At 41.0% G+C, this 13,401-nt stretch overlaps 1 protein-coding gene across 1 annotated transcript; it reads left to right on the top strand.

Annotated features, from left to right (window-relative positions):
- Positions 1-55: 55 nt before the first annotated feature.
- Positions 56-12,662, top strand: LOC146579898 (basement membrane-specific heparan sulfate proteoglycan core protein-like). The gene is made up of 11 exons (XM_085266037.1): positions 56-169; positions 474-506; positions 3,078-3,350; positions 3,488-3,748; positions 5,347-5,619; positions 7,262-7,513; positions 10,875-10,991; positions 11,087-11,102; positions 11,182-11,273; positions 11,399-11,449; positions 11,910-12,662. Exons 1-11 carry the CDS (start codon positions 133-135, stop codon positions 12,035-12,037), a joined length of 1,533 nt encoding a protein of 510 aa, XP_085122163.1. The 5' UTR covers positions 56-132; the 3' UTR covers positions 12,038-12,662.
- The last annotated feature ends 739 nt before the right edge of the window (positions 12,663-13,401 follow it).

Raw genomic sequence — 13,401 nt, 5'->3', positions numbered from 1 at the left:
TGGTTTGTGTAGCTGTTTATAGTTCTATGAGCTCATTATAAAGGGGAAGGAAGCACAAAGACACTTTACAAGGAAACAGCTTCACCGTTAGAACACGTTGACTTTAGCACTGCAGCAGGGTTGGGTGTGACAATGAGGCACTCTTTGTTCTGCATGCTTGATTTATTATGTGAGTACATTAATAACTGTGTCTTATGAGTATCACAAATTATTGAACATGTTTCTGTATTATTGTAGGGTCTTTATCTTACAATGTAAAGTGCCTCGATGTGGCTGTTGTTGTAATTTGAAGCTAAATAAATAAAACTGAACTGAACTGAATTATGAGAATTACAGTAAATTTCCAGACAACACAATTTGTCTTGAATGTAGCACATTTAAAGTTTATTTCAATATAATTATATTGAGTGATTCCTTAACTTCATCAAAAACAGGTTTAACAAAATCTGATCAGGTTTCAATCTTCATTTCAGTGCTCAGTACGGTCTTCTATGGAAATGCTACAGGTGAGATTTTTTCTTTCTTTCTTGTTTTCCTCAAATGTAATTCAGTCTTTATTTATTTATTTTCGTATTTATTGCCATTACCTCTTGAATGAAATTAATCTCTTGAATTTGCCAAATGTCCTAATAATGAGATACTGCACATGTAAAGTACTTTGAATATTAAGAAGAAGAATCGAGACTTTTTTTAAATCAAGAAGAAGAGGAAGCGACTGAAGGCAAAGGGAAGAATTAAATGGTGAAAGTTGAAGGAGGAAGAATGCTGCACAGGGAGGAGTTGAGATAGATCTGGGTGGTAGGCAAGAATTACCAGACGGCTGGGAAAGTACAATTGTAGAGGTGAGGGAAACCATGAGGAACATATTCGATGTATTCTCTTGACAGAAGAAAAAGGACAAGGAGACTTAGCAGTGGAATCATGAAGTATAGGAAAGTCAAGTCAAGTCAGCTTTATTTGTATAGCACATTTAAAAGACATCAAGTATCGGCCAAAGTGCTGAACAGGGATGATGTAATCAAATAAAAGAAATAATTAACATAAATGAGTTAAAAACATCACAAAACATCCAAATATATACACACACCCAAGCAGACTCTTATATACATTTGTTTATACAAGTATATATGTACCAGTACATATGCACATACGTATGCATGCATATATGCACACACACACACGAGTACGCACGTGGACATAAATACATGTATACATATACACGTGTATAAATGATCCAATGAGATAAAACACCAGAATAGCTAAAATGTAACAAAAGCGGCATCAGATCCGAAAGTCTTTGAAAATAGATAGGTCTTCAAATTTGATTTGAAGATTTCCAAAGAGGAAGACAATTTTATAAAAGAGGGAAGACTGTTCCAGAGTCTCGGAGCAGCGATGGAGGAAGCCCTGTCACCTCTGGATTTTATCTGGGTGCGTAGAACCAGTAAAAACATCTGACTGGAGGAATGCATAGTTCGAGTGGGTAGGTACAGGCTAAGGAGATCTGAAATGTAAGCTGGAGCCAAGCCATGGAGGGCTTTAAAAACAAATAATAAAACCTTGAAATCAATTTGGTATTTAACTGGCAGCCAATGTAAAGATGTGAGTATCGGAGTAATACTGTCTCTCTTTCTCGCATCCGTCAGGAGCCTTGCGGCTGTATTTTAAACAAGTTGCAGGCGGGACAGGCTTCATTGACAGACGCGTAAATAGAGAGAGTTACAGAAATCAAGATATGATGAAATGAAGGCATAATAATAATAATAATAATAATAATAATAATAATAATGGATAACGGTTTCCAGATCTTTAGATGACAAGATAGTTTTGAGGATAGAAATGCTCCTGAGCTGGAAGAAACTGCCAACAACAACTCAATTTATTTGTTTGTACAGCTTGAGGGTAGAATCCTCAATATTTTTAACATGGGGATGTAGATTAGCTGATCGTGGGCCCAAGTCATTTCTTGTGAGACTAACAGAGTCTTGTTGGCCAAAAATTGTAATGTCACTTTTGTCATGGTTTAGTTTGAGAAAGTTCAAAGACATCCAGCAATTTATGTCACTAAGACAATCTGAAACTTTCTGCAATGTGCTATCAACGCCTGGTTTTAGGGAGAGGTAGGACTGTGTATCATCTGCATAACAAAGAAAATCAAAAATGAGAGACGAGGACAGGTGGAGGAAGTGAAGAAAGGTATGAAGAGGTGGAAAAGATCCTTAAAATGCACAGAAGGATTTAGCTGTTATTCTGCACCTCCATTGCTGGAGTGGATATATAGAGCTGGGGAAAACAAGATGGTTGTTGCCTGTTGTTGCAGTAATTCCAGAACCAGACTCTTGTATGTGAAAATAATAGCAGTCCTATTGTGCTTGGTTAGCCTGTACCTGACAGGTTCCAATAAATGAAGGGGAGTGCAACTCTGGCAATCGCTTAATTACAAACTCAGGTGTGGTAGAAGTTTGGTTCCATGTCACAAAACCTTTGGTTGACTTAAAAGTGATCCTGGCAAACGACCATGTGACTCAGGAAGCAAAGCAGTGCAACCATGGAAATATGGCAACCTTAGTTCAGGATACAGTTGGATATAGAAGTAATACTTTAAAGAAATCCTCAATCACACTGGCATTAACCACAAGGTGGTTCAGATATCCTGGGAGCCTCCTCAGTGAGGTGTTCCAGGCATGTCCTACTGAAGGTAGCCCCAGAGCAATCCCAGGACATATTGAGAATAGATAGGATATCCATACCAGGGAGATTTGTGACATTCAGGTCTCTCTTGAAAAAAGGAATCTCTAATCTCAATGATGCTTTTACCTGCATAAATAAAAAAACAATGAATAACTGGGGACTCTGCCAGATGCTCCCAGCACAAATTACCTATATGGCTGACTGATATCACATAAAACTCTACTGCCTTAATAAGTTATTAAGGAAAACTTAATAGCTTCAGTCCATAATAGCTCACAAACCAGATAATGATTTTTTAAAAATTTCTATAACAAATGTATTGCAAGTCATACACGAAGCAAGTCATATCTTTGTGTTTTACTTGTTTTATATTTTTCTTTAAACAGCCAGTAAACCTCGGGCCTTAATAACAGCACATGAGGGAGTCATACCAGCAGGGGGCAGCGTGACACTGAGCTGCTCTGTGGAGGGCTCTGCTGGCTGGAAGTTTGACTGGTTCAGACGTGATTCAGAGTTTTCTGTGGCTCAGAAAATAGGAGCTGGAACATCAGAGCACACGATCAGTATTTCAGAAGGAGGCATCTATTACTGCAGAGGAGGTAGAGGAGATCCAGTTTTCTCCACAGAGGACAGCGTTCCAGTTAAAATTAAGAAACGGGGTGAGTGTTACATTTTGAAATAACAAATATTAATCACTGACATCAAAGTAACACTTCATAAACCTTTTACCTGTTAATTTCTTTTCTCTTTTTCTTTTTTTGTTTTTCTTCACATTGTGTTTGTTTTTTGGGAACAGTCCTGTATGTTGTAAAGTCGCAACACCGTTGGCCTCAGATGTTCATTGGTGAGACAATCATCCTTCAATGTGAGATCCAAGGAGGGGAAGACAAGGAGATGACATATGAATGGAAATCACCAAACCCAAACATCCCTGAAACATCCAGTGAATACAGGATCAGCAGATTATCAGTGTCCCACAGTGGAGACTACAAATGTCGGGGTAGCAGTGACTATCTCTTAGCAAAATGGAGTGACCCCTTCACACTGATTGTCTTGTGTGAGTTGAACTGTCTAGCATACATAAAAAATAGATTTAATGTACACATGTGAAAGACAGGAAAGGGAGACCTATAATATTATTTCTCAAAAGGGAATGTACAGTGTTAAGAAATCAGTAAAATCTTTTGATAATTTTAGTCAGTCTATGTGTGCCTCTACATCATGTAGCTAAAATACTGAGGGGATGTTTAGATTGCACCGAGTCTGAGGCAGTGGTGGTGACGGTGATGGTAAAGGGACCTAATGACTTTCACCCCACCCCACTTTCCAAAATTATGACTTTCCAGAAAAAAGTATTCTTAACAACAGCACTAACAAAACAAAACAAAAACCAGCTTTATAATGATTCCACGTGTCTATCATGTTCTAAATTTGATTTTTTTTTTTATATGAGCACAGGTCATTTTTTACTTTGCAAAGATACATGACCCTATAAAGTGGTGAGATGTAATATATATAATAAACTCCAAAAACAGTTTGAAAAATCAGGTTCAGTAAAAGGACTAGATGTTACAGTCCCTGATAATGCATTGCTTTGAATGGACAAAATCTTGAGGAATGGCTGTTATGAGAAAAGGCAGCCCAGAAACTTTACCAGCAGCACTCATCGTTATGCCTCAACTTTCGGTCTTTTACCCGGCCGTTTAGCCTGCCGTTGCACCTGTCCTTTGATCCCAATCTCTCTAAGCAGTTTTGCTGTTGTACTGGCAACAAAGCCCCTGCACCCCACTTCCACTGGGCACACCTTGATCTTCCAGCCTCTGTACTTTGAGCTTCTTAAGCTCAAAAGCTTCCTCAATTGCTTCCTCCCATGGTACCATTTTTGGGGAGTTAGACCAAAGGACGAGTAGTTGTTACGATCTCGGTGGAAAAATTAGCCTCTGATCCAAGTCCACGTGCATCTGCCAATCCCTGGCAACCTTCAGTGGGCCCAGGTCCGGGTTTGAGGGGCTTGGCTTCAGCTTGTCTCCCTCCCGGATAAATGCTGATGAAAACTGACGCTCCTCTTGGTTTGTGAAAGGTTGAGCTTTGATGGATTTTCTTTTATACTCAACTTTCTCGGCTAGAGAACTGAGGACCTGGTTGTGTCTCCATGTGTATCTGCCCTGAGTAAGGCTAGTCCTACAACCAACCAAGATGTGCTTGAGTGTGGCTGGGATTGTACACAGGGGGCTGGATGGGTCCTTTCCAAACCACAGCTGCAGATTTATTGGGGAAGGTAGCACATCGTGTGTTGCTCGGATGATGAAACTCCCCAGAAGAGTTTCCTCTTTTTGACACTCTCCCACTTGTTAGGGTGGGAGCAGTGCCTCTCACCATGGGGTCCCGGGAGTCTGTGAGTGACATCTCAAGCCTCACTTTGGCACATTTAAACTCCTCTACCAGGCTAGCGATAGGCAATGACAGTATCCTGTTGCTATAGAGTCCAAAGCTGATGAGGCATTTGGGAAGTCCGAGCCACTTCTTAACATTGGAGCTCACTACAATTTAAATGACTGACTGAATGTATAAAGTGTGATTGTTTTCATAACAAAATTCTTGTTAAAGAAAATTGACATCAATCTACTGTTTTTTCTCTTTCTGTATCTTCAACAGCAAATAAACCCATAGCCACACTGAGAGCACAAAGTTCAACCATACCAGCAGGGGGCAGTGTGACACTGAGCTGCTCTGTGGAGGGCTCTGCTGACTGGAAGTTTGACTGGTTCAGACGTGATTCAGTCTCTTCTAAAGCTCAGCTCATGAGAGGAAATGAAGCAAACAGAGTTATTAGTGTCTCACAAGGAGGTCTGTACCACTGCAGAGGAGGGAGAGGAGATCCAGTTTACTACACAGAGGACAGCAGTGAATTCATTGTGGAGGAAACCTGTGAGTTTAACTGTTACAGTATTTCTGACAAGGCACAGTGACTCATTGTATTTGTGATCTGCACTGTTTGTCTGTCTTTCTATACTTTAATACTTTCAAAGCCAATTGAACGTATTTCCATTATATTTTGATTCTATCTTGTTGTTCAGTCTTCCAGTTTGTTTATTAACTAGCTAGTTGTTTTCCAACCAGTACACTCATATGTTTGAAATAACAGAATCTATCAGTTATATGTTTTATTTTTGATAAAGATAAGGTGATGATAAATGGCTAATAGTAAACTCAAAAAGTTAAAAAACACATAACAGATGGCTGTGATGAGAATAATGGTCAGGGTATGTTCGAGGGAGGAACCCTGAGGAAGGAATACATTTAAAACTCAGAATACTGGGACACCTGACCAGATACCATGACACAAAGTCACAAAGTGCTAAGGTGGAGTGTATAAAAGGAAACCAGTAACTGCAGATCTCCAAACCTCCTCCTCTCCTCACCTGTGAAATAGACCCCAAGATACTTAATCTCCTCTACTTGGGGCAGCAACTTATCCCTGACCTGGAGTGGGCATGCCACCCTTTTCCAGCTGAGGACCTCAAGCCTCAGACTTGGAGGTGCTGATTCTTATTTCTGCCACTTTAAACTCAGCTGAACAGCCCAACATGACTCCTTCCTCTGCCTGATGGCTCCCTTCACCTCTGGTGCCCACCAGTTGTTTCGGGGGTTACCACCACTACAGGCACCAACCACCTTGCAGCCGGAGCTCAGTGCAGCAGTCTCAGCAATGGAGGTGCTTAAAATGGTCCATTCAGACTTAATGTCCGCAGTCTCCCTCAGAATGCTGTCAAAGTAAGTAACAGTACACCACTCAGGTTCAGGTCAGGCAGGCCATTGTTCCCAATCAAACCCCTCCAGGTCTCAGTGTAGTTTCCCACATGAGTGTTGAAGTCTCCCAGTAGACGACAGAGTCCCCAGGTGGAGCACTCTTAAGCAAGCCACCCATGGATTTCAACAAGGGCAGGTACTGTTGTTCAGTGCATAACTGCAGATCACAGTCAGGACCCTTTCCCCAACCTGAAGTTGCAGAGAACAAACCATCGGTTTGCCAGGGATCTGTCTGCCACGGTTTATGCCATTGACTGCCACCAAGCACACACTGCAGTCGCCCTTTTGCCTGCCTCCTGTGGATGGCAGGTCTACAGGCGGGTGGTCCCATGTCCTTTTTTTGGGCTGCACCCAGCTGGGCCCCATGGGCTAAGGCCCAGCAAGTAGGTGCTCAACTTGTGCACCCTCCCCAGGTCTGTCTCCAGGGCATCAGCCTGGCGACATCTCCATGGTGTACCTTGCATCTTGCCTTGTGGTAGCTGGGATAGAAATTCAGCCCCCCTATGACCTTGATAAGGATAAGTAATTAGCAAATATTTTTATTTAAATTGTACATGTTATCACTTTAAACATTTTGATAGGTTTTCTATCTTATACTGTGAATAAAATTTGCATTTATGAGATTTGCATGTCCTGCATCGATGTTATGGATTACATGTATAATAATTAACAATATTGGCATTCTTTTCTATTAAGATGTAATAAAGTAACCATCTTTTTTCTACCTTAATGCTTTACTTGTGTTTTCCAAACTGACCAGCACAAACTGAAAAACCTCGGGCCTCACTGGGGGGCAGCGTGACCCTGAACTGCTCTGTGAACGACTCTGCAAGATGGAGATATTACTGGTTCAGACGTACCTCAGAGTCTTCTGCAGCCCAGAGAATAACAAACGGAACATCATCCCACACTTTCAGTGTCGCAGAAGGAGGCATCTATTACTGCAGAGGAGGAAGAGGAGACCCAGTTTTCTTCACAGAGGACAGTGTTTCAGTCACAATTGAGACAAATGGTAAGTGTTGTATTTTGTTCAGATATAAAACAAATGAAATCCATAATTAACATGAAATTAACAGCTGACAAAATTTTCTTTGCTATTGATTCATTCATTATTCATTATTTTTGTCCCATGTCTTAAACTACTTGGTTAAGGCAGAGTCAAAAGAAGGGATATATATATATATATATATATATATATATATATATAGGATCGTAAGTTCGATTCCTGCCTGGGGCGTCTGTATCCAGTAAGGGTCCTAAGGCTAGACCCCCTATGCTAAGCAAGCCTACCGCAGACATGAGCGAGACAGATAAATATGAAGGCATGCCGGCTCGGACGTCGCCCGGATCAACAAGGTCCGCGTCAGGTGTTGAGGAACCAGGGCACCCTGACGAAAAGTGGGCTACTGGAACAAGAAGGCATCGGTGGGCAAGACACGAAAACAGGGTGCAGCCACCTCCTGTACATGGATGACATCAAGCTGTATGCCAAGAGTGAACGAGACATCGATTCACTGATCCACACTACCAGGCTACACAGCAATGACATTGGAATGTCGTTCGGACTGGAGAAGTGTAGTCGGATGGTAACAAAGAGAGGGAAGGTAGTCAGAACTGAGGGGATTGAACTACCAGAAGGCAACATTGCAGACATAGAGGACAGTTACAAGTACCTGGGGATCCCGCAGGCAAATGGGAACCATGAAGAGGCCGCTAGAAAAGCTGCAAACAAGATCCGGGCCATCAACACGTACGCCCTGCCCGTGATCAGGTACCCTGCTGGGGTAATAGGCTGGCCAAAGGAGGAGATAGAAGCCACTGACATAAAGACAAGAACGCTCCTTACCATGCATGGAGGGTTTCACCCCAAGTCCAGCACCCTGAGGCTGTACGCTAAGCGGAAGGAAGGGGGCCGGGCACTGGTGAGTGTCAGCACCACAGTCCAGGATGAGACAAGGAACATCCAAGAATACATTGGGAAGATGGCCCCAACTGACCGAGTGCTCAGTGAATACCTCAGGCAGCAGAAACCCAAGAAAGAGGAGGGAGACAAGGAACCATCATGGAAGGACAGGCCCCTGCACGGTATGTACCACCGGCAGATAGAGGAGGTGGCTGATATCCAGAAATCCTACCAGTGGCTGGACAAAGCTGGACTGAAAGACAGCACAGAGGCACTAATCATGGCAGCACAAGAACAAGCTCTGAGTACAAGATCCATAGAGGCTGGGGTCTATCACACCAGGCAAGACCCCAGGTGCAGGCTGTGTAAAGATGCCCCAGAGACAATCCAGCACATAACAGCAGGGTGCAAGATGCTAGCAGGCAAGGCATACATGGAACGCCATAACCAAGTGGCCGGCATAGTGTAAAGGAACATCTGTGCCGAGTATAACCTGGAAGTCCCGAGGTCAAAATGGGAGATGCCCCCAAGGGTGGTGGAGAATGACCGAGCTAAGATCCTGTGGGACTTCCAGATACAGACGGACAAAATGGTGGTGGCTAACCAACCGGACATAGTGGTGGTAGACAAACAGAAGAAGACGGCCGTAGTGATCGATGTAGCGGTTCCGAATGACAGCAATATCAGGAAGAAGGAACACGAGAAGCTGGAGAAATACCAAGGGCTCAGAGAAGAGCTCGAGAGGATGTGGAGGGTGAAGGTAACGGTGGTCCCCGTGGTAATCGGAGCACTAGGTGCGGTGACTCCCAAGCTAGGCGAGTGGCTCCAGCAGATCCCGGGAATAACATCGGAGATCTCTGTCCAGAAGAGCGCAGTCCTGGGAACAGCTGAGATACTGCGCAGGACCCTCAAGCTCCCAGGCCTCTGGTAGAGGACCCGAGCTTGAAGGATAAACCGCCCACAGGGGCGTGCTGGGTGTTTATATATATATATATATATATATATATATATATATAATTGATTGTGAAACTGCTAAAATTCTCAAAACCTAGGGAGCCAAAATGAGAATCTGTTATATTTTGTTGTACAATAGATCTGAATTACTTTTGTTTCAATTTATAGCAAAATCCTGACAGGAATAGAACACCAGATACAACTTTTCTGTTTATCGCTCTCAAAAGATGAATATAGGTACTACCAACAAAAGAAATAAGTAATAAATAAAAGTAATCTGTTAACAAAACAATATTTAGATGCCAGCAGCTCATACTGCTGATGAAGGGGCTGATTCTTCTTTATTTATCTATTACTATCGCTCAACATTTTAATACATCAACGATAGCCAGGTCCTGCTACCTGTGGGTTTGGAGTCAATTTGGCATCTCACAGCTTTTATTTATTTATTTTTTTTGGTATGGTGTACGCACACAAAACCATGCTATGACCGTCTGGTGTGGTGAAACACATTAACCAACTCAGGGTTCATACCTCAAAGCCAATGACGGCTGTCTCTGCAGCGTTTTTCATATGTGTGGCTCCAGGTCCTTGCATGCTACTGCATTTCCTCAACCTCCTGGTTGTGAATATTTTTGCCCAGCCATGAAAAATATCAAGCAACAAAAGCTAACTCAGGCATCTAATATAAATTCCTAATTTAATAAATCATTTTATATATTTTCAAAAAAATTGTAAAAATTAAAATTCAGTTTTATTTATACAGCATCAAATCACAACAACAGTTGCCACAAGGTGCTTCATATTGTAAGGTAAAGACGCTACAATAATACAAAGAAAACAGAGGAAAACCCAATAATCATATGACCCTTTATGAGCAAGTGCTTCAGCAAATGTGAGAAGGAAAAACTCCTTTTTAACAGTAAGAAACATCTAGCATCTAGCCCCGTGCGTGGGGGTGCACGGCGTCAACGCGTTAGCGCAGTTAGCTCGTTGACGCGTTAGCGCCATCCAGCCCCACGCATGGGGCGATCCGCTCTAATGGAATGATATGGTACTATAAGGTCCTTAAGATAAGATGGGGCCTGATTATTTAAGACCTTGTATGTGAGGAGCAAGATTTTGAATTCAATTCAGAATTTAACAGGAAGCCAATGAAGGGAAGCCAATAATATAGGAGAAATATGTTCTCTCTTTCTAGTCCCTGTCAGTAATCTAGTCCCTAGATTGCTGCTCTTGCTGCAGCAATTTGGATTAACTGAAGACTTTTCAGGGAGTTTTAAGGACATCCTGCTTGGATTTATGTTCATATTTCTTTAATTTACCAACTTACTCTTACTCAGTAGTATTTATCACATTTCTTGTCTTTAAAAGATACATGTAGTTTGACTTCTTCATTTTAGTCTGACTTTAGCTGTAATCTATGCTTTTCTGTCACTGACCACTCAGAGTTTGTGCTCTCTACATCCAAAATGTTATTCCATCGTTTATGTTGTTTTATATTTTATAATTTAAGGTTTCAGATGTGAAAGCCACTCGTTTCTTGTGCCTTTCATCATTGGACTTGTTTTTGGAAGTTTACTCACTGTTCCCGTGTTGTTGTGCTGTATATGCTGCCACACAAGGATAAGAGGTGAGACTACCACATATTTATATTAGACTGAAGGGTTTATACATTCTGGTGCTTTAAAGGGATTACAGTATGCATTTCTTTCCCTTTTTTGACAGATCGCTGTAGAAACAGGTTTGTACAGTACTGTTTCTGTTCTTTTTAAGCATGACAATGTTACACATGAGTTTTACATTTACACGACATGTTTTAGGTTCATGCAGTCTCCAAACATCAATCAATCCTCTGCTGCACCCCAAACTCCTAACCAAAGTGACACTCAGATTTACTCCTCTCTTCTCCACGGTCAGCGCTAAAAATGATAACTTTTGTAACTATTAAAAGTCATTTAGCACTAAAGATACAGACATACAAAAACAAACAAAAGAAAACTAATTTTACTTTATTTCTTGTATTTTACTCTCCTGTAGGTGATCTTTCTGTCTATGAATCGATCAGAAACTCTGGAATCACTCGAAGTGGTACAGTATAAACTTTAATAGACTTCTTAGAGGTTAACGGTGTAGAGAGACCAGCACATGAATACATTAATGTAGCATCTACTATTATTCTTGATAAGAGAAGTAAGTACATAAAATAAAATATATAATTATTTTATTTTTATTTTTTTTACTTTTCATCAGCAGTGTCAGAGGAAACAGAGTGTATGGGTTAGTACATGTACTAATACCATCACCTTTATATGGAAATGTGACACTACAGAGAGCTTTGACCACAATAATGTGAATCCCAGTCAATGATGCTATAAAATGATACTTAGAGAAAAAGATATCGTTTTACTGTTAAAGCTACAGAGCTTTGGATACATGTGTCCTAAATCTGACGAAGCCTTTATTCTGAAATTGAAATAGGAACTGATGACAAGTAAAATATGTGTGCATGCTTTGGATGTCAGTGCTCTTATATCGTTCTCGCTTGCAGACTTTCATTCGCGTCACCCACATCCTCCCAATCTCCACCTCACTAACACCTCAGTCAGAGCTCCATCCAAGCCTCAGTCTTCATCTTCACCACCACCAGAGTTTAGACTCCAGGGGAAACTCTCCTAAGTCCTATCACTGTTTGGATTCTGTTCTGCCATGATGGGTCATTGAAGTTGAATTGCCAAAGGCATCGATTCATTTCTCAATCTTAATAAATTATGTTCAATTCCTCCAAGTTATACTTCTTATTGAACTAATAGAGTCTACCTTTGTATTAGTCCATATTATTTTTATTTTTGTTGAATGTAGTTTGTATATTAAATAGGGTGAGAACATATATATATGCATGTATAGAAATGTGTGTTGTGATGTTTACTTCATTAGATGCTGTAAATTTTAAGTATGATGCTGATTTCACATCAGACCACTTAGAGTAGCACAAGGTTTCCTTTTTGCCTTTATCTGATGGTCTGTTTTACTTCTTTGATTACTTGTTACTTACTGGTTACTTTAATAAATCTAACAAAGAAACCTGGTTATATGTACATAAGTGTGTTTCAGATTTCCATAAGACATGATCTCCTTTCAAGCTTCTGATTGGTCAACATGGTTTTAGGGCAATGTCAGACAATATTTTCACGGACCTGCAATTAAGGTGTCGCCGATAAATACAACAAAATAAAATGATACGACCAAGACAAAAACTGTGGCATTTTGTAAATATAATAATAAACATGAATTCACTGTGTAATTGTGTAACTTTATCAGCAGCATCCTCCTGAAATGTGCCAACTACATTTAGAGTAACATCCTTCTCTCTGCCCCTTAAGGCTCTCTGGTCACTATGGTAACACGTAAACATTTCTTTCAAAATAAGACACACAACTACAACATGGGAAAAGACCCAGGGAAGCCGAGTTAATGATAAAAGCACTGAAAACTATACATTTCACACCTGAGCCTCAACTCTCAAGGCCCGGTACCAAACGACTCACAGACCGGTACCGGTCCGAGGCCCGGGGGTTGAGGACCACTGTTTTAGGGAACTATTGAAATACATCAGATGCATCTTAGTCTCTCATTTCTCTTCTTCTCTCAAGCTTTGTCAAGATGCACAGAGCAGGTAAAAGGGGCAGAGGTCATGCATGCAAATGTTTAATAGAATTTAGTGCGAAATGTTTTTTCCCAGTAACACTTTTGGTGTGATCTGAAGCCATGGAAATAAAGTGAAGGTGTACCGTCACAGAGAGAGACTGTATAATTGAGGCATTAGTTGCATTTTGGTTTGACATGTTCTTGACAGCTCAGCTAATTTTTTTTCAGGCTATACTAGATTTTATTTTTTTTGTTAAGATGAAAAAACACCAGTAGACACCAGACCTTGTAAACTGAATTTAATATGTGATAGAACCTTTCAAAACTTATTGTAAGCAGCAATATACTGCTTGTGTTTCCTGTAGGTATTGGGGGAGAAAAGCAATGTGCAGAGA

Source organism: Mchenga conophoros, linkage group LG3 (assembly GCF_057382185.1).
Source record: "Mchenga conophoros isolate Kocher_MC1m ecotype Shallow Benthic linkage group LG3, M_conophoros_male_GT1.1, whole genome shotgun sequence".
Lineage (NCBI taxonomy): Eukaryota > Metazoa > Chordata > Actinopteri > Cichliformes > Cichlidae > Mchenga > Mchenga conophoros.
The sequence above is the reverse complement of the archived record's forward strand: the minus strand, read 5'-3'. Positions and strand labels throughout refer to the sequence as shown.

What these genes read in the sequence shown, in the direction of transcription:
- LOC146579898 (XM_085266037.1), top strand. Translation starts at nt 133, where the DNA reads ATGAGGCACTCTTTGTTCTGCATGCTTGATTTATTAT. An exon ending in CTTCTATGGAAATGCTACAG is followed by an intron (nt 507 to 3,077) that starts GTGAGATTTTTT and finishes TTCTTTAAACAG; the next exon opens with CCAGTAAACCTCGGGCCTTA. An exon ending in AGTTAAAATTAAGAAACGGG is followed by an intron (nt 3,351 to 3,487) that starts GTGAGTGTTACA and finishes TTTTGGGAACAG; the next exon opens with TCCTGTATGTTGTAAAGTCG.